This window comes from Rhinolophus hipposideros (assembly GCF_964194185.1).
Source record: "Rhinolophus hipposideros genome assembly, chromosome: 16".
In the NCBI taxonomy this organism is placed as follows: Eukaryota; Metazoa; Chordata; class Mammalia; order Chiroptera; family Rhinolophidae; genus Rhinolophus; species Rhinolophus hipposideros.
This window is the reverse complement of record NC_138062.1, coordinates 50,199,397-50,219,986: the sequence shown is the minus strand read 5'-3', so window position 1 is coordinate 50,219,986 and position 20,590 is coordinate 50,199,397. Positions and strand designations below refer to the sequence as shown.

The following is a 20,590-nucleotide window of genomic DNA, read 5'->3' as shown; positions in this document are numbered from 1 at the left end:
TAGTTGCAGGGGGCGCAGCCCACCATCCCAGGCGGGAATTGAACCGGCAACCTTGTTGTTAAGAGCTCTCTCTCTAACCACCTGAGCCATCGGCCTCCCCCCAGGGCTAATTTTTTTTTTTTTTTTAACTCCAATGACTTTGTAAAGCACTGTTCAGTCTGGTTGTCCACGGCTGAGCCCGTTTGAAGTAGCTCCCAGTAAGTCCCTGAGTCGTGGGCAGGAGCCATGGCCCTTTCTGGACGTGGATCCCCTCTCTAATACCTAAAATACATAGAATTACCAAGGAAATGCACTCCACAGAGAGCGAGTGAACTATTCAAAAGAAACGTGTGACCTTGTAACAAGTTTGCCACGGTAATGTGTTAAATGATGAGATCTAGCAGCAGATCTAATTGCTATAATTTGGAAATAGGGGTGAGCAAAACTGGCCTTGGAAGACCTCAGCCCAACCAGCCTTGCATGCGCTAAAGCACATCAGCGTTGACATTGCTCTCTCCGCTGTAGCTTGTCCTCTGCATTTGTAACTGAAGGAGATGCTGAGTTTCAGTTGGTTGAAATAGATGTGTTGTTTTCCTGCCACCCGAATGCGAGGACAGTCCAGGTTTGAGCCGTGTCCTCGGCAGGGTGCCTCTGTAACTGTGGGGATGGATGAGGCCACTTCCCGGTCTCAGTCTCTGAAGAAGGCTCCTCAGAGAGAGGCGGGCAACGCCACGGCTGTGGCCCGAGCAGGCCGAGGGGGGCCTGCAGCCTCCTGTGGTGCCAGGACGTCAGAGAAGGTTTGGAGGAGGGCAAGGATGGGTCGAGCCAGCGCCAAGGGCCCTGGAGCTCTCCTGGGACACTGAGCATCATGATGATGAAGGACTTGTCATGCATTTGAGACCATTGCAAACAGCAGTCCCTGGGCCGGTGTGAACTAGGCTTCTCCAGAGAAACAGAACCAATGTGAGGAGGGGCCACTTATTTTAAGGAATTGGCTATGCGATCCCGGGGACTGACAAGTCAGAAATCTGCAGGGCAGACCAGCAGGCTGGAGACGCAGGGAAGAGCTGATGTATCTCTAGTCCAAAAGGGCTGGAGGCAAAATTCCTTCTTCCTGCCAGGGACCTTCCTCTTGTTCCCTTAAGGCCTTTTACTGATTGGATGAAGCCCACCCACATTATGGCGAGTAATACTATGTTTTCCCAAAAATAAGACCTGACTGGAAAATAAGCCCTAGCATGGTTTTTCAGGATGACATCCCCTGAACAGAAGCCCTAATGCGTCCTTTGGAGCAAACCTTAATATGAGACCTGGTCTTAGTTTCGGGGAAACACGGTATGCTTTACTCAGCGTCTGCTGGTTTAAATGTTAAGGTCATCTAAAAAAACACTTTCGCTGCCACATCTAGACTGTTTGACCAAACAACTGGGTTCAATGGCCCAGTTGAGTTGACACATAACATTTCCCATTGCATTGTTGATGGTAGGCATGTACGTAAATAAAGGAGGAGAAGGGAGGGTTCCCTGCTTACAGCACAATGCCGAGGCAGGCAGAGACAGGAACGGCATTTTATGGCCACCCTGTGAAGCTGTGGACAGCAGGGCTGCGCCTGGGCTGCTGCTGGGGGATATGCGTCTGCCGTCAGCTGCTTGAGGAGAAGGCAGACTGAACAGGGCAGCCTTGACTGGGCAGTCAGAGGTAACTGCCCAGGAGGGCAGACGGACCCCGAGTGCCTCTGCCTGGGGTGCTTCTGGCGCCGCACCACCATCACCTCGAGGCATGTGGCTGGAACACATGGTTCCTCACTAGGAAGACCCGAAATGTGGCAAGCTCTAGTAAAGAAAAGGGCATCCGGGGCAGCCGGTTAGCTCGGTTTGAGCGCGATGCTGTTAACAGCAGGGTTGCCGGTTCGATCCCCACATGGGCCACTGTGAGCTGCGCCCTCCACAGCTAGATTGAAACAACTACTTGACTTGGAGCTGATGGGTCCTGGAAAAACACCAAAAACAGGAAAAAAGAAAAGGGGGTCCTGTGTTATCCTAAAATGTCAATGCCCTAAACATCAAAACCCAGCTGAGAAACTTCCAGATTAAAGGTGGCTGACAAGATGAGGTGGTTCTCCATGCAGGAGGGAAGAGCGATGCAAGAACACAGCTGAACCAAGTGGCACTGTGGGACGTGGACAGTGGCCCAACTGACAGTCCTGTCAGTAATGCACAGTGAAGCTGCTGGGGGCTGCCACACGGTTAGGAGAGAATACCTTCACTCCTGTGCTCTGCAGAATTCTAGCTGCCGCCTCGGCACTTGGAGCCGAAACCAGTCACTTTGGTTTTTAGGTAGGTGACACAATGTTCTGTACACGGCAGCTGATGGTTTCAGACTTTCAGGGCCAGGCTCCCCTTCTGCGGGCTGGTTAACAAACGTGGATCTGTAGAGATGAGAGCGCCCCGAGCAGCTGCAGCGAAGGCCACTGGTTGGCAGTTGGGGAGGGTGACAGCCGTCCAAAGCAGTGTGACCCCATTGATGTGGAAGGAGAAAAGCGGCAGAAGGCCTGCTTCTCCTTAGCTGGCAGGGGTCCTGGGTTGGAGTACGTGCTTTGCTGCTTCCTGAGCCAGTTTCCTTGAATCAGGCACCTGGCTTCCTGGGCCTCAGTTTCCTCATCCACCCAAAGCTGGTCCTGGAAACGTATGGCCTTGTCCCCAGCAGGTCCCTATAGTCAGGCTCCAAAGAGCCAGTGGGCACAGCACCGGGCAGAACGCAGCCCTGAGAGAGGCCAGCAGCGCTGCCCTACCTGCCCTGCTGGGGGACCCCAGTTTGCTGACATTTCTCCTTGGCTGTTTGCTCTGAGGGATTGTCATCTTTCTGGGGAGCAGTAGGCCAGTCGATTTTGGTGGACCCTATGACTTAACCACCCAAGAGCAGGATGGGAGCCGGGTGGCAGCTGGCCAGCATGGAGAGGTGGCTGGGGATGAGCCTCACTTGCTCCTCACCTGCTGGGGCCTTGGGCACAGTTCTCATTCTCCAAATCCCGGGCTTGCGGAGCCCACCCCAAGGATGCTGTCCTAGCCTGTCAGTGCCCAGAGGGGTCATGCCCCCCGTAGTGGGGGCAGCAGCAGCAGGCCTCTCCCCCGCTGGCGTTATGGCTGGATGGGCAGCCAGGCCCTGCCCCCGGGCCCCAGCAGCTCCTGAGTGTCTAGAGTCTGAAAGTCCAGCTTGTTCCCGGAAGGCCGGCTCTGTTTGTCCAGGTAATAGAGGATCCTCTTGTTCTCGAAGTCTGGTACCTGGGCCTGTCGGAAGCTAAGCAAGGATTGAAAGGGACGGATCCCTTCCTGGCTCTGTCAGTGATGAAACCTGAGCCTCTGGCAGCCCCGGATTCCTCGTGTGCTGGGCTCCAAGGCTGGGACGGCAGGTTCCTGACCTGGCAGCTCCCAGGTGCGGGTCCTGGATGCAGGGGAGCCACCTGCTGGTGGGCCCTCGCTGGAAGCCTTGGGGGGGGGGTGTGGCGGGGAAGGGGGCATCACGCCTTGAAGGGAAGAGGAGGTCTCAGCCGGCTTTTGTATCTGTGATTTGTGCCTGCGTCTCCCGAGATGGGGTGGTGGTGCTTTGCAGGGGATGTTGACATGGGAGAAATTTGAGCTGAGCTGGGTGCTAAAATGTGGAGCAGCCAGGCAGCCGGCATCCTGCTCTATCCTGAAGGACCCTGCCACCTAGATCAGGCCCTCAGCTCCCTCTGTGTCTGATGTTATCTGGCGGTTGTCTTGTCACCCCCAGGCCATGGGATAAGGACCAGAGTGAATTTGACACCGAGTTTAGCACCTGTTGTTGATGAGTTTTAGTGGACAATTAAGAAAAACAAGCCCAGTCAACATTCAGCTCCTGGTGGGGCCACGTCGGATGAGTGTTGGTGCAAAGTGCCGATGTGCTGGCCCCTTTGTCTGCATTTCCCTCCTGTCTCAGTCAGTGTGGTCAAGGGCTCGCTGAGAAAGGGGGGCAAAAGGCCGGGATGCTGCTCCCGAGGTCGCTCCTTTCTGGAGGCAGGGCCCTTAGGGCCTGGAGCAGAGCGTGGGGCTGGGGGCTGCAGGCCCCGAGACATGGCACGGGCTTGCTCTGTCCTGTGGGGAGGACAACACGGACGAGGTGAGATCTGAGGTTAGGCTGTCCGATGGCCACTGCCATGGGGACGGGGCCGCGGCCAGCGTGTGACTTGGCCTGTCTGCAGGCCAGGTTCAGCCTGCAGGCTATGTGCACTGGGGGCGTGCAGCAGGTACCCACGGCGTCTTAAGTTTTTCTATTTGAGGAAAGGAAGATGAGAAAGATGAAATAATAATGAAGCAAAGGTATTGAAAGGAGTACCCTGCCTAGGCGTGCGTTGCACAGCTCAGAGAAGTGGCAGCGGTTGGTGGCTCTCGACAGCTATGCTCCCCTAGAAGCAGGCCTGGGATGTGCTGCTGGCAGCTGCGGGACACCCGTGTCTCAGAGGGGGGGTGTTCTTGGCGATGGAACGGGGCTCTGTGGAACAGAAGCACGTTAACGTGAAGAAGTGTTTAGTGAATGTCTCCTTCCATTGCCATGGGATCATGCACGCTTCGCAGAGTTTGGATAAACTGTGCAGTTGGAGTAAGAGCAAGTGAGGTGGGGACTGAGTGAGAGCCATGTGATTGGACTTCACTAACAGCAAGGGACACATCGCAAAGGTGTTACGCCAAGTGTGTGTGTGGTCAGCTGGATAAGGATCCCAATAACTGTCCAGGTCTTAACCCCTGGAACCTGTGACCGTGGCCTTCCATGGACAGAAGACTTTGCAGATGGGATTAAGTTAAGGATTTTGAGATTGGGGGGGGGGGGTAGTTTTCCTGGATTATCCTTGGTAGGGGGCAGGCTAAATGTAATAATAAGTAATCTTGTAAGAGAGAGGCAGAGAGAGGTTTGACAGACAAGAGGAGAAGCTGACGTGCCCACAGAGGCAGAGATTGGGGTGATACGGTAGAAAGCCAAGGACGCCTGGAGTCCTAGAAGCTGGAAGAGGCAGGCAGGACCCTCTCCTAGAGTCTCCGGAGGGCGTGCAGCCCTGATGACCCTGCCAGCACCTTGATTTCAGCCCAGGGGACACTGATTTCAGACTTCTGGCCTCCAGGACTGTGAGAGAATAAAGCCACCAAGTTGGTGGCAATTTGTTACAACAGCCACGGGAAACTAATGTAGTGTGATTCTGTTTAAAGGAGCTTCTGGAAAAGATGCAGCCCTGGGGACAGAAAACAGTGGCGACCATGAGGGTGGAGTGGGTGGAGTAAAGGTGGGCATGCGGGATTCCAGCAGCTAGGAAGGTGGCCCGGACAGCACAGCTTGCAGGCTGCGTGTACTTGCTGACCCAGGAAGAGCAAACAGGCCCAGTAGGAGGGCATCAGGGCCTGTGTCAGGTGATTTGCACCTGTTTTTCTAATCTTCAAGGTTTCTGGAAAACTTTTCCCTAAGCTTTCTGTGCACCTCCATGACTTTCGATAGAAACGTGCTGTGCTGGCCAGTGTGTGGGTCCTGATTGACACCTGGCTCATAGCCACTTGGAGTCCCTTTTATTGCTTTTATGTCTCCCTTAATGATGACTATGCTGCTGTCCTCCCGGCCAAGGGGAGGGGCTGCCCGAGCCGGCCACGCCCCATGGGCCGGCCTTCTGGGGACATGTCCCAGGCCTTCCTTGGTGTCTGGTTCACGGAAACAGCTCCTTATGGTCACAGACAGTGTCTGAACTCTCCGTGGCCTGCTCAGAACTTGCCAGGAAGTCTTGGGGAGGGTTCCTGAAAGGCATTTCCTAATGCTCTGTGCTTTACTGGAAAGGGGGGGACATTTGCCAGGAGATCAGCAGCCAGGCCTTGTCCTGGGATTTCACCTCCTCTTTCCCTGGCCACACTGCTCAGAAAGGTTGGGTCCCAGCTGCAGAATCACAGACTTTGAGGAGGAACAGATACCTTCCTTCCCTTCTATCTTTTTTTTTTTTTTTTAAAGATTTTATTGGGGAAGGGGAACAGGACTTTATTGGGGAACAGTGTGTACTTCCAGGACTTTTTTCCAAGTCAAGTTGTTGTCCTTTCAATCTTAGTTGTGGAGGGTACCGTTCAGCTTCAAGTTGCTGTCCTTTCAGTCTTAGTTGTGGAGGGCGCAGCTCAGCTCCACGTCCAGTTGCCATTGCTAGCTGCAGGGGGCACAGCCCACCATCCCTTGCGGGAGTTGAGGAGTTGAACTGGCAACCTTGTGGTTGAGAGCCCACTGGCCCATGTGTGAATCGAACTGGCAGCCTTCGGCGTTAGGAGCATGGAGCTCTAACCGCCTGAGCCACCAGGCCGGCCCCCTTCTATCAGTTTTTGCAGGTACCTCTGTCTTATAGGGAGAGTTGCGGGGGGTGGGCTGTCAGGGCACACACTGCCCTGGCTGTTGGCACTGTGTCCCGTGGGCACTATAGGACTGGGAGGGGTGGCCTTCGATGCTGCGTCCCACGAACAGTTAGTGGCGGGCATCCCAGGGCTACGTCCAGGTCAGGCCAGCCCTTGTTTGCTTTGTGCTGTGCACCGAGGCTGGGGTCTCTATAATGTGTGCACTTTTCCTTTGAAACCTTTCCCATGGGGACGTTAGTGGGTAGATAGGACAGAGAGTAACGTAGTCCCCCAGCCATCACCCAGGCTCACCCTCTGAGCAGGTCTCGTCTCAACTCTTCTCTGAGGAACCCCTCCACCCCTGCTTGTTTGGTTTTGCTGGAGCATTTTGAAAACAATCCCAGTTATCTTTCCCCCATGGCTTTTTCCATGACAATGTTCACCGTCAACAGATAGGGACTGATTTTTCTAGACACAACCTGTGTGCAACTCTGTGAGAGCAGCCTGGCCCGACTGCTGGCGCCCTGCTGGCTGTCTGTGGGGTCTTATGGTGGCTGGGTCACGTCAGGGCCCTGCAGAGCCACTTGGGATGTGCTCGTCACGTCTGGGTCATTTGGAGCACTCCGTCCTTCCTTCCCTTCGTGCCATCCACCTATGGAGTGGTTCGTGGGATTTCCCACGTTCTGCTCTGCTGTCCATTCTCCCCTTCTTTGTGTGTGGCAGCGTTCAGCTCAGGGCTCCCCAGTTTCAGTGCAGTGTCTTCTGAGTCTGGCTCATTCTTTTCTGTGGGGCCACCCCGTGTCCTGGGGGGTGTTGGGCAGTATCCCTGCTTCCACCCACCAGATGCCGGGGGCACCTTCCCCCCAACCAAGTGAGTCATGGCAACTAAAACTGTGCACGGACCTTGCAGTGTCCCCTGGGGCATAATCAGCCACTACCTCGAGTGTAACTCTGTGCCTTCCCCACTGGCTTCCTGTGAACTTGTGGCTAGACCTGGAGGTGGATCTCCTCAGCCACTTCCTGTTGCCTCACCCTCAAAGGCTCTTCTCCATGAGGAGAGAGAAGGGGATTCTGGCCATGTCAAGTTCTTCCTCGTTTTTGCCCCGTCTTACAGGAGAGGGTCCTTAGGCCAGCATTTGTGTCGCCTGCCGTGGACCGCCCGGTCCCCTGCCCACCACCACCCTGCACCCTCCCTGTTTTCTCACGTACGAATCACCATCCGTACTGCACAGCTTTTCCTTCAGGTGATGCCTCCCAGACAGGGAGCTGCCAGAGGGCCGAGTGACATCGAGGCCAGGCAGAAGCTTGGGGCCAGCAGTGACGCTTGTCCTGAGTAGCTGCCAGCTTCATCCCCATGTGTGGCTATTGGGAGATGGCACTCTGCCATGCAGAATCTGAGAGGGCCAGTGTGTGGGGATGGCTGGGCTTCCTGAGGGCCCGTCCATGTCTGCTGCACTGGACAGCCCAGACCCGGGGGTGGGGGTGGGGGGGTAACCTCTGAACCTGCGGTGGGAATGACATGACCCCCTGGAGCGTGTGAGGAGACTTAGGGCATTGCTGTGATGTCACCTGAAGTGTATCCCACTCTGGTACCAGTGTGACAGGCGTGGAAGAGGCAGTGCCGTGCCCGGGGGTTTTGAGGGAAGTCACATTACCTAGTGACTTGCGAATTGCGGTCTGGGGGCCGACCCAGAAGCTGCTGAGGAAATGGGCAGTGCCTGGGCCAGTCTGTCAGTCCGTCCTGGCCCCAGGACGCGGCTTTCTGTCCTACTGTGTAGACGAGGTGACAGCAACAGGGTCTCCCTAACCTTGTGATCTCTTGGCCTTTGTAGGGAGCAGCCAGCCAGGTGGTGATGGCCGCGTTCCCATGGGGAGCCCCTGCACCGCCAGGGTGGCCTGACGGCTGCTGACCCAGCCAGGCGGGGTGAGCCTGGAACAGCGCTGGTCCTACCCTGAAAGAACTTCTGATTCGGGCTCTGGCTGACACTCAGAAGACAGTTGGTGCCATACCCACTTTCTGGGGGGCCCAGGAGCCCGGGGTACCCCCTGCACCCCTGACACCTCCACTGCCTTCCATTTGCACCGTGCCTTCTCACATTCAGTGCTGCGTGTCCAAATCCTGCGCTTCTTGTCACTTACGCCTCAGACCGTCCGTGATCTCTCACAGGAATGTAACTTACTCTTTCCTAGTCACACACGTGTTCACCGTGCCCCGTGCTCTTCATCCGTTCAGAGACCCGCATGTCCATCTGATGTTATTCTCCCTCCTCCTGAAGAACGCCCAGAACCTTCGTTGCATTACCGATCTGCCGCACACAGACTCTCTCGGCCTTTGTCAGGACAAGTCTCTATTTCACATTCTCTTTTCTCTGGATGTAGAATCCTAGGTGGGCAGTATTTGTCCTCAGCCCTTTAAAGATGTGCCTGTTACCGTGAATGGCTACAGACAGGTGGCCTGTGGGGAGTCACCCACGCGTGTGTGTGACAACAGGAGTGAATTGCTCTGTTATTGACAAGAAGGGCCTGGTCCTCCTGCTGGAGGGAGGAGACACAGGCCAGCCCATGTGGCCGGGAATCTGGCCCTACAATGACAGCCGGGCTGCTGGGGATATGTCCCTGAAGCCAGGCCTCCGGGCCTTGTGGCCAAAGTCGGCTTTCAGGCCTCTTGACTGACGTCTCCATGACATGTCTCATTCTCAGTGCCTGAGGGGGAGTGAGGGACCTGGCAAGAGAGGAGTCTTCCGGGTAATTTTCTTGACAGCTGCCACGCCCTTTACATGCTTCACTGCGGGGCCCACGGGGAGCTTATGGTCTGGGAGGGACAGGCCACCACAGCAGCGCGTGCGAGTCCTGGGGCTGCCCTGGTGGCGTTCCTTCCAGGGAGGTGCACCCTTCCTCGTTCTTCTCCCTTACCCTAAACCTGGCCTTGCCTTGTCACCATCGTCGTGGCCCTTGTCCCCCAAGCCCCTGGAGCACCCACAGTGCCTCGGTGAGCCCTGGCTGACACCCGCCCAGAGACCTTGGAGCGCAAGAGCCAAGCCCCATGTGCCCTCTGCTGCTGCGGTGTGAACATTTCTGCTCCAGCCTTGCACCTGCTCTTCCCTCTGCCAGGAACACCCTTCCTTCCTGGCTTTGATGATCAAGTGTTGGCAGAGAGTTTGTAATGACCACAGGCTTTGCCTCGGCGTTGCCTGTGCTGCGGTGTTCTGGTGTCTTCCCCCGCTGCCCTTCCACCCACATGACAGCACTCTTGCACCAAACATGCTTGACAGACAGGAATCTCTCCCTGCCTGTTCAGGAATCCTCTGCATGTTCCTGCGATGGGGCTCAAAGCCTCCGAGTCTTCAGAAAAGGTCCACGGTGGGCCTGAGGGTGGGTCGCAGCATTACAGACGTATCGTGTACAGCACGTAGGGGTGCAGTCCGTGAATGTTAACGTGTAGGGGTGCAGTCCGTGAATGTTAACGTGTAGGGGTGCAGTCCGTGAATGTTGACACTACACCCGGGCCCCGGCACACACTCATCTGCTTTCTGTCTCTTTAGTTTTTGCCATTTCTGGAAACAGATGGACTCACACAACGCACAGTGTCATGTGTTGGCACCTCTCACTTAGCCAGGATGCCTCTAGGTTCAGCCAGGTTGTGGCCATCAGGCGTTTGTTCCTTTTTTTTTTCTGGGCACTATTCTCTTGTTTCTCTGTCTACCAAGTACTGGATTGTTGTCTTGTTACCACTTCCTAGATACTTAGAATAATTCTACTGTGTACGTTTATGTCTCATGTAGGCAGTAGCTTTTCGTTTCTTTTGGCTAATTCCTAGGAGTGGAATTGCTGGGTCATGTGGTAACTCTGTGTTTAACCTTTTAAAAACCTGCCAGACAGTTTTCCACAGGGGCTACGCTGTGTCCACTCCCCCCAGCCACCGACGAGGGTTCTGGGCTGTGGGAGGTCTTTCTTGCTCTAGTCCTTCTGACAGGGTGCACAGCCTGTGCTTCATGGATGGGAGCCGCCCTGAGCAGCTTCTTACCTGCTCGTTGGACATCTGCATGTCTTCTTTTCATTTCTCTTGAACTCAATTCAAAGCAAAGGCTGCTTAGACGTGTGTCTCCAAGGGCCTAGCCAGGCCGTGCCCCCCAAGGGTGCTGTGCTTCCCATTCTCTGGCGTCCCAGGGGGGATCAGGTCATCATGTCCGCTGGTTCTGAGTCTCCTCTGGAGGGAGCCTGGCCCCTGTCTCAGCAGCCCCGTGGCCTCTGCCTGCGGGGGCTGGTTGCCAGTCCTGGAGCTGGGCAAGGGGCCGGAGGGTGTCCCTTTCTGCCTGCCTGGCAGTGTGAGGGGTGTGTTTGCAAGTGTGGGGTGGTTTCTGGAGGGTCTGATCCCATGGGGGTAAGTGCCGGGACATAAAGGGACCCATCTGCTCTGCTCCAAATGGCAGGGTCCTTCAAGATTTTTGGCAAGACGGGGCTCCTGGGTGTACATGTGCGGTCTGCATGGTCCAAGTTGGCTGAGCTGTGCCACCCTCACACCCAGACTCATGGACGCTGAGAGGCTGAGCACCTCTCGAGGTCCTGCCTGCACCTTGGTTGCTTCTCCCCACGAGTGTGGAGCCACTCCACTACTCGGAGCTACTCCACCTCTCCATGCCTAATATTCTGGGGGGGGGGGAGCTGACAGGAAGCCACTCAGGGAGGGTTTTGGGGGAGGGTCGGTGGGGGAGTCTCCCTCATTCTAGGTGGGGCTGGGAGGTCTGAGTGGTAGATTCAGTGATGGACATGGGGAGAGTCCAGTTCCCAGCTACCATGCAGGGGGCCTGGGGTGGGGGCGGTGGGGGGGCAAGCTGGCACAGGGGTGGGTTTGGGCCCTGTGGGTTTGGGGCCTGGAGGAGGGAGTCATGGTGACAATTCAGGACCTCACTGTGGGCAGTGTCTGCTACACAGAAGGTGGGCCCAAGGTAGGTGAGAAGGCGAGGTACAGCCCTCCATCTGGATTCACGTTCTTTCTAAAATTCCACCAGAAGGCTGGTCTCTGAGTAGCTCAAGCTTAAAGTATTTATTGTGAGTTTTTTACTATATATATTTTTTATGACATTTGGGAATTCTACCACCCCAAGTGCAGTGACAAACTGCTCTGAAGCTGTGACATCAGAGCTGGGTAGGCATTGGGCTCCATCCTGCCAGCGATTGGGGGCCAGAGTTATCTCCTCAGCCTGCGTCCTGGCCGGTGGCGCTCATCCACCGATTTCCATTCAGAAGGGGTATCTGTGAGGCTAGCCAGCCAGGGCTGACGCTGGCTTTGAGGGGATGGGGAAGGGCTGCCCCCTGCCGGTGTCTCTGCTCCTGCCGTGCTTGTGCTCTCAGCCCCAGCCCCCATGCCACTTAGGGAGCTCCTGCTGATCCTTCAAAACCGTGCTCTGGTGACCTTTCCTGTAGTTTTCCAATGTTTGTGTTTCCGCTCACCTTTCCTGAATGCACGGTCCTTTCCCCTCTCCTTCGATACCTGGAAACAAGTCTCCGGATTTCCTTATAGCTTTACTGACATTTTCCTGTTCTTCTTTTTTGTAGGATTCTGTTTCACTGAGACCATCAATTCGATTTCAAGGAAGCCAAGGGGTGAGTCATATTTGTGTCACTCATCCTTAGAATTGTGGGATTGGGGTAATCGGGGGCCTGCTATGGCTCACCGGGCAGCAGTAGGGCACAGTGTTTGGCCCCATCCACTTCCCCGCCAGGCCAGTGCCCCTGTCAGGCCAAGCTCTGCCTCTGGATGCGCCCAGGGTCCCTCCCTTCCTTCCTGTAGCCGCTTCATACCTGGTTTTGAGGCCCCCAACTCCTGTTCTGACCCCGATCTCTGAGCTGATTCAACGCCGTGGCCCCAGAGTCCAAGCTCTGTCCTCCCTGGGGAGGGACAGTCAGTGTCTCCCTTTGTGGACCCAGGACCGTGAGTGTTTGTCTGGTTTTTGGTAGTAGGTTGGGGCGGTGGGGTGAGGGGTTATAGAAACTCAACGTCCCCTTTTTCCCTGAAATGTATTTCATTTTAAATGACCACGTTATAGAAAAATCGGGGAACGGAAGAAAGGGCAAGTTGTTCACAATCCTTGCCCTCCTTTCTTAGCACCTCCCCTGTATCCACCAACCACCAACACCCCTTGGAACACTTTAGTTTTTCTTTTAGTCTTTATTGCAAGTCTGATGTTTTTATCTGAACTCACCACGTGTCTTAAGTCAGCTTCCACCTGCCAGCCGGCTGGCTCCTTGTAGAACCCGGGAGATCTGCGGCTTTCCCCCGGCCGGAAAGCTCCAGAGACGGAGCCTCTGGGAGATGCGCGTGTCTGCATGTGCTGTGCGTGTCTGTACAGATACAAGGATTCCAGCATGCGCTTGTGGGGCAGCCCGGGGCTGACACCACAGTCGCAGTGTCTCCTCAGGGAGACTCAGTTTCCCTCTTAAGGCCTTCAGCTGATTGGAGGCTGCCCACCCAGACCATGGAGAGTCTTCTCCTTTACTTAAAGTCAGCTAGTTTAGGATGTCGTGTGTTTACACAACACCTCCTCAGACACCCAGAGTGGTGCTCATGGTGTAACTGGACCTGCAGCCTGCTCAGGGGACACATACTGACCATCGCACCAGCACCAGTCAAGGTTGGCAAGATGCCGCAGAAGGCCCAGAGCCCGGCCCCCGGGCCTCCATGTGCTCCATCGGAGTCTAGTGCTCACCCTTTTGCCGCCTCCCCTTTATCTTCCCTGGGACATTTCCCCAGGGGTTGGAGGTCCATCTTGGGGGCAGGCTGGCCTGGGCTTGCTGGCCGACTGGTCCCATGACGCCCTCTGGTGGCCATGGTCACCCAGTGCCCTCAGCAGCTGTGGGAAGATGAGGCGATGCAGGGAAAGGGCCGCCGTGGTCAGTGCTCCCCTCTCAGCAAGACCCACACTACCACTCATAGATGTGCTGTGAGCTTTCCCTGGGCCGTGCCCCGTGTCCCCTGAATTCCTGTGGAAAGCCTTGGAGCCCCATCCATTCCAGGTGGGGGATCCTACCACCTTTGTTTTAGAATCATGCATTGCCTGCTTTTCCTTCCTCCTCGGGTTTCTTAGGCATCATGGAGTTTCTAGAAGGCTCTGGCCTGGAGGCACCGTGCTACAGCGCCAGGCAGGCCAGCCCGTAATTCTTCCCCAGGAGGCTTTTCCCTGTGTGAGCCCGTATGAGGGCTAGAGGGGCTGTTTGGCCAGCGGGGCAGGGTCTTCCCTGACTTGTTATGTAGGGTCAGGCTCTGGGTCTGCCCCTGTGACGCCTAGACCTCCTCCTCCTCTTCCTGGGCATTGATGGGACGTTCCCCCTCCCCCCTGCCAGGTCTGCAGGGCCTGGTCACACAGACTGACGGAGAGGAGACGTAGCACCTTAGCGCTCCCCTCGCTCTTCTCCTGGTCTCGCCACTGCATGCACACGGCTGGGCCTGAGTGTTTCTGAGGAGAAGCGTTGCTCTGGGCACTGTGCCTGCAGGGTTAGACATGGTGGAGGCGGTGGGTACAGGTGGAGGAACAGGAGGCCAGCAGGGCCGGACAGAACAGGCGCAGGCGGGGGTGACAGGGACCCACTCCCCAGAGGCCCCTGAAGCTGACAGACTGAAGATTGAGACCGCATCCGTAGTCTTAGCTGGGGGACCAATTCTCCCTCGGCCCTTTAGTATTCTTGCCTACCACCAGACGGGGACCGTGTCCACGTAGGGACTTGTGTGCAAATGAGCGAAGCCTTAGGAGAACCCCGTGTAGCCTGCAGTCCAGAACGAGCTCACTCGGCTCTTGCTGCATGTCCCCCTCAGACGTGAATGCAGTGCAGCTGGCATGAGGTCCCGGCGTCATGCCCTTCCTGGGTGGCTGTGGGATCCATCCCGGCCACCTCCCAGCCGGGCCGTGAAGGTGTGCAACTGGTCCCGGTGTTGGTTGGTTTCGTGAGCCCCTCTATGGCATTCGCCACATTCCCTGGAGAGCCTGGCCATGCCTGAGTGTATCTGGCCTCCAGGACGGCATCTGCCAGAGCAAAACGCTCACCTGTCCATTTGCCAGGTACCCACTTGCGTCTGTGTTGTCTGTGCTCTCAGGGGCACTGAGCTGGCTGACTGGCCCCTCTGCTGTCAGGGGGTGACTTCTGAGATGTTAATTCCTGACAGCTGGTGAGGCACCCCCTTCTGGCTAGCCCTACCCCAAAACTCTTCAGCTGATGAAAAAGGAGAGGTAGGATTTTGTCCAGAGTACTCGGCATTTCCCTAGGATGTGAGGGGAGCCCAGACTACAGTTTCTAGAACGAGGTCTGGCAGGACAGGTCACAGGCCTTTGGCCATGACTGGGAACCAAGTCTTCAGGAGCACTTAGGATGTGCTCAGGATTGAACCACAGGGTGCTTGTTGCTGTGTTGTTGGTTACAGGGACAATTTGGAACCATCTTTAAAAATCTTGGGACAGCCGGTTAGCTCAGTTGGTTAGAGCGTGGTGCTCTTAACAGCGAGGTTGCTGGTTTGATCCCCACATGGGCCAGAGTGAGCTGCGTCCTGGAGCTGATGGGTCCTAGAAAAACACACTTAAAATAAATGTTAAAAAAAAAAAATCTCTCATGGGGGTTCCTGAGTCAAGAGCCATCATGCCCCACGTTGGAGCAGCTAAGACCCCTGGAGCAGCGTGGTGGGGGTGGGGGTGTGGGGTGCTGAGCGTTGCTCTTTTGAGCCCATGGAGAGTGAAGAGAAGAAGAGGGTGCCCTGGGTGTGGGGTTAGGGAATGAGGCCTCCTGCCAGGCCTCACTGGAGAGGCTACCTCACTAGAGGTAGAGAGGCTGCTGTGCTCCTGGAAGGTGCCTTCAGCAGCAGCAGTACCTCTCTCCCCAGAAAGGTTCCCTAGGAATTGCAAATGATGAGGAACACTGACGATCCCTGAAAACCCCTGTGGCTAGAGAAGACCTGGTTAGTGGTGTTTGGGTCCCATGTGCACCTGTTTCCTCCTTTTCCCTGAAAGCGACATCCGCAGTGTCGTCCCCACTCCCAACAGGGTTGCCCCTACCCCTACCTGGAACTCGATTTATCTCCAGAGCCCCCACCTTCACTGCCTGCGTGGCCCTGCATACCTGGAGGAAGGCAGTGGCCAACTTGGGATGGATTTCAAAGGGAGGCCGCGTGGAAGTCCTCTGGCTGGGACCCGATCGAAACACCAAGAAGCCAGCGCTCACTGCAGGCTTCAGGCCTCGGAGGCACTCAGGCCTTCTGGAAGGGACTAGCTGAGCATGTTTATGGCTCTGGTCCGTCTGTCACACAGATATGTGGTCCCGTCCCCCGTAACCTGGGGTCAGGTCTGCCATCAGACGCACCCAGACCTGGTGCATTCGAGCCAGCTGAGTGCCAGATGGTGGCCCCAGATGTGGGGGCAGCCGAGACTTGGTCCAGAGGGCACGTGCCTGGTCACTGCATTTCAGGCCACATCCTGGAACACGTGCCACGCTCTCCTCTGGTACAGAGACAGCTGTGCATTCCTGGGCCATTCCTGCCGAGCTGGCTGGTTTCCCTGGTGGTTCTCAGAGACCGGTAACCATTAACCAGCAGTAAACAGCCCACTAACCAGAGGATTCCACAACAGGAGTGCTACCAAGTCATAGGGGGCGGGGCTTTAAGAACTGCCCATGCTGGGCTCCCAGCAAACCTCTTCGCCACCCCCAGCTGTCCTGAGGACACCGACCACAAGTGTCACCTGTGTGTGTCTACCCAGCACTAGCAGCAGCAGGCTCTCCTGAGCATTGGTTTCAAGGCCTGTCACCCACTGTCCTGCACCGACCAGCCTCTGGGCTCTGTGCTGGGCTCTCCCCACCCTCGGGATGAATTTTGAAAGTGGACATATATGCCTAGGTGGAAAATGTCCACACAGGGTGAAAGGGTCACAGTGAAGAGTCCCCCACCCTGTCCATGGGGAAGCACGATACCTGCTCCCTGTAGGCTCAGGTAGGGTGTCCGCAGCGTGGTGGATGGGCCTCTGTGCACATGGCCTGGTTCCACCATCAGCTCTCTGCCGGCTACAGGGGCTTCCTGGAGCTGTCACGGGTCGGCTTCCCGCACCCCCATGCCCTCTGGCAGGCACCCCGGCGTCTTGATCAGACCAGTAATGGCTCTGAGTGCACCGCTCAGGAGTTCTGTTCTGCAGCTGGAGCCGGGGTGCATGCTCCCCACCTGCCTTCTCGGTCTGCCTCGTGGCTGCACAGACTGGTGGCAGTGGGGGGCGCCCAGGGCTGTGAGCACCTTGGGACTCAGGCAAGATCCGCCCCTTCCTCTTAGGGTTGACAGCCTAATGGGGACCGGTGCCCTCGGCAGATGGAAAGATCCTGTTTGGGGAGGCCAGGTCCTTGCCAGGCCAGGCCAGGGTGAGGGAGAGGACAGGGGGGGTGAGGAGGAGCCACCATATCAGGGCCAGGTTCCCCAGAGGCTCCTTTTCATTTTGCGGACTGGGGCCTGGGCTTCCTGCCATATTCTGGGCAGCTGCTCGTGTGCACCCAGCTTTGGGCGTGTCTCGCCGTGGCCCTCGGAAGCCTTGTTCATGGCCCCAGGGCAGTGAATGGATGGACTCTCAGGTGGAGTCTGTCCGCATGGCGGAGGTAGAGTGGGGCAGTCGCTTAGCGGGCGCAAGGTCGGAGCCTGTCGGCTGCCCAGCGTGCCCTGATGGCTGCTGTTGCCTGTCTGGTGTCATTTCATCTTTGAGGGTGTTTCAGTCCAGATCTTCCATGTATGGTGGGCGCAGAGACTGAGTCACAGCCCGGATTCGGATGGGGTCCCCGCCTCCGAGCGCTCTGCTCCTTGGACTGCAGGGCCGCTGCCCTCCCCCTACCGTGGGAAGCGAGGACCCAGAGCATTGCTGGGGGCAGGTGACCGGCCACAGGTCCTGTCACTGCCCGCAAAGCAGAGGTGTGTTTTGAAGGAAAGCGCTAGCATGTGCTTGCTGCCCAGGCCTGGCGGCATGGACAGGCGGGGTCCAGCAGCTGCCCCGCCCTGGGGTCCCCTCCACGCTGCAGACCCTGGTGACACCCCCTCTCCACGCAGCGCATCTCCATCCCCCAGCCCGACTTCCCCTCAGAGGCGCGGACCTTCTCCTTCTACCTCTCCAACATCGGCCGCGACAGCCCCCAGGGCAGTTTCGACTGCATCCAGCAGTACGTCTCCAGGTGAGGCCCAAGGAACAGCCCCACGTCTCCACCCTGCACCCTGGGCCCCACCCGCAGCCTGGCACGCTGTGCAGATGTTTGTCCACCACCTCTGGCCCCGTTCCGCCTTCTCTCAGAGGAGCCCCTCTGGCTCCTTTCAGTGGGTCCAGGAGACGGGTGCAGGTCCTGGTGTGTCGCCTCGGGACCTGGGGCCTGGGTCCCCTTGTGTCTTCTGGGTCAAGATGGCTCCAGTCAGTGCGGACCCCTGTTTGCCAGCAGGGGTAGGGGGCGCGGGCCCCAAGACCATGTCTCCCGTCTCCCAGGTGTTCATCTTGGCTCCTGGCGCCTTGTCTTACAGCCATGGGGACATCCACCTGGACTGCCTGGGCAGCATCCAGGACAAAATCACAGTGTGTGCCACGGATGACTCCTACCAGAAGGCGCGGCAGAGCATGGCGCAGGCTGAGGAGGAGACTCGGAGCCGCGGGGCCATCGTCATCAAGGCTGGAGGCCGCTACCTGGGTGAGGATGGGGGCCTAGGGCTCCACCTGCAGGGGATTCCACCTGTGCAGGTAGTGTGCCTGCTAGGCAACTAGTGGGGCAGCAGGAGGCATTCGGGGCCCATCCAGCAGGGAACCGGAGTGATGTGTGACAGGTGTGGTCCCTCACGTAGGACCAGCCGGGACCATGTCGGGTCAGGAAGACGGTTCTGCCCTGGCAGTTAGGGGCTCTTCCATCTGCTGCCTCTGGACCCCCAAGTGGACTCGGCCTGAGAACTGGAGGCAATTGAATGTGTAACCCCTCTCTCAGGCCACATCCTCAGGGACCCCTGCCCATCAGGAACACAAACATGCTCCAGGAGTGCAGGGTTGCTGTGTGTCCTCTGGCCACCACCCCTTGCCCTCACCTGCCTCGCTGAGTCCTCGTCAAGGCCAGTGTGGCTGGGATGGTGCAGACTAGCAGCTGCCCCCCACGATGCCTGGCGAGGGACCGCCAGGTGGAGATCTGAAAGGAAACACATTGATCCCTGCTTGCTCAGAAGGCTCCAGCAGCTCAGCATCTAGGCAGAAATAATTTTGGTGAAATTGAGACACGAACATTGTTACCAATGGGGAGAAACGTGCAGTTTATTCAGAAAGCTCCATCATCCAGCTGCAGCCTTCCCACCTCCTGGACCCAGAGAGAATTGAAGAGTCATCAGAATTCATCGCCAGGGAAAGAGGGGCATTAGGCCAGAGAGGCGTGAACCCGCTTAGTGCAAATGAGCGCCTCGATGGCTTTGTGGGGTTTTTCTTTTTTAAGAGGAGGGAGGAAGATTTCAAATACCCCCAGAGAAAGCCTGTGGTTTCCCATGCTTAGCAGTGGGGTTGGCCCTGAATGAAGGCCCAGATGTTGGGCCCTGGGCCGTGAGCCCCCTGCCCCTGGGGCCAGAATCCAAAAATGTTTCACCCACTTGCTCTCGCCTTAAGGATGCAAACGTGAACATACCTACACATCTTAATAAATTTCTGGGTTCTTTGGCCAAAAACTTAGTCAAAATTTGTCGTATGGGACCGCTTTGGGTACAGTGGTGGTTTTTGCAGTGGTTTACGTTCTGCTGGAAACACTCATCTCCTGGCCTCTTAAAACTCCCCTGAGCACGGCTCACTGCGTCAGGCCTCTCCCCACCGGTGTCTGTCCGTCAGCAGGGTCCTCTCGGGACCAAGTCAGGCTCTAAGGATTTGAAAAGCACTCCCTCCTTTGTTAATCTGACAACTCAGATTTGGTTGGGATAAGAGCAAAAAGAAGTCATTGTGGAGAGTTGTTGGCCCAAAGATTTGAGGCGTGTGCTGATCTCATTCAACCATCTTCCACATTCCCTCGGTGGCATGTGCGCCATCCGGGCATTGCTGAGCTGACCCCCTAGTCTGTACAGGGAGGGTGGGGAGCTGCCCGCTGCTCCCAGGGCTTCAGACAACATGCCACCACATCTGCCTGAGGAGCGAGCCCTTTGGGGCTTAAGCTGGAGAGCTGCTAGCACCCCGGGGTCTCCAGAGCAACTACTCAAGCAGCCCTGACACCTTTATTCCCTCCTGTTTCATAAAAGAGAACAACAGATCCCTTGGGGCCAGCGTAGGGCTGTGAAGTGCTGGCTCTTGGGGCATCTTCCCCTGGTGGTTCAGGGGCTGCCCCCACTTTTAACATCAAATGGGTTTATAGACCACCCCCTTCTCCCTGTGGTGGTCCACATTTTTGGTCCCCAGGATTTAGGTTGCCCCAGATGAAGTCAGTTGATGGCCCCAAACATGCTTCTACTTCCAGAGGCTACCACTTCTGAGCCTGCAGGTGCGCAGTGAGCGGTGTGTGGTCAGCAGGTGGCGCTCTCGGCCACCCAGGGTCCCCACCCAGCAGGCCCGGTGGACATGCTGACTTGTCAGGGTGTGATGCTGACCATTGCCTTCCACGCTCGGGACCTTGATGTTGGCCCCAGGTGATGGGGCACCACGGCCTCCCCCTCCAATCCTTAATACTCTGGTTCCGGTTGCAGGCAAGAAGGTTCAGTTTCGGAAACCAGCGCCAGGGGCGATGGAGGCTGTGCCCTCCCGGAAGCGCGCGACCCCCATCAACCCGGCAAGTGCCATCAAGAAGAGTGGTGTTAGCGGGGGTGGCGGGGTGTCTCAGAGGCCCTTCCGTGACCGGGTGCTGCACCTTCTGGCGCTGAGGCCCTACCGGAAGGCCGAGCTGCTGCTGCGGCTACAGAAGGATGGCCTGACGCAGGCGGACAAGGACACGCTGGACAGCCTCCTCCAGCAGGTGTGTGCTGCCTGCGGGAGCTGGGGTGGGAGGCGGAGGGGCCGGCCAGCTTGTGACAAGCCTTGCAGACGGTCAGTACCCAGTGGGCTGTACCTGTCTGCGGGCCTGGGGGTCAGCTCAGGACGAGGCCCGTGTCACACTCCTTGCCACCTGCTAATGCGTAGGCAGTGTGCACTGCACGGGGGATCCAGGATTTCGGTTGCACGAGGGTTTTAGAATTGAGTGAAACCTGGCGTGAGTGAAACGCACATGCGTGCGTTAGCGAGAGCTCAGGCTTGGCAGTGAGGAGAACCTCC

General features: G+C 57.0%; 1 protein-coding gene across 2 annotated transcripts in view; it reads left to right on the top strand.

Annotated features, from left to right (window-relative positions):
* ELL (elongation factor for RNA polymerase II) overlaps positions 1-20,590 on the top strand; it is a 56,125-nt gene that overhangs the window by 20,235 nt on the left and 15,300 nt on the right. For both annotated transcript variants that reach the window (XM_081077484.1, XM_081077485.1), the window contains exons 2-5: positions 11,901-11,948; positions 17,401-17,522; positions 17,860-18,023; positions 20,029-20,294. In XM_081077484.1, the coding sequence (XP_080933610.1) occupies positions 11,901-11,948; positions 17,401-17,522; positions 17,860-18,023; positions 20,029-20,294 (600 nt within the window). The remainder of the gene's footprint in view (positions 1-11,900; positions 11,949-17,400; positions 17,523-17,859; positions 18,024-20,028; positions 20,295-20,590) is intronic.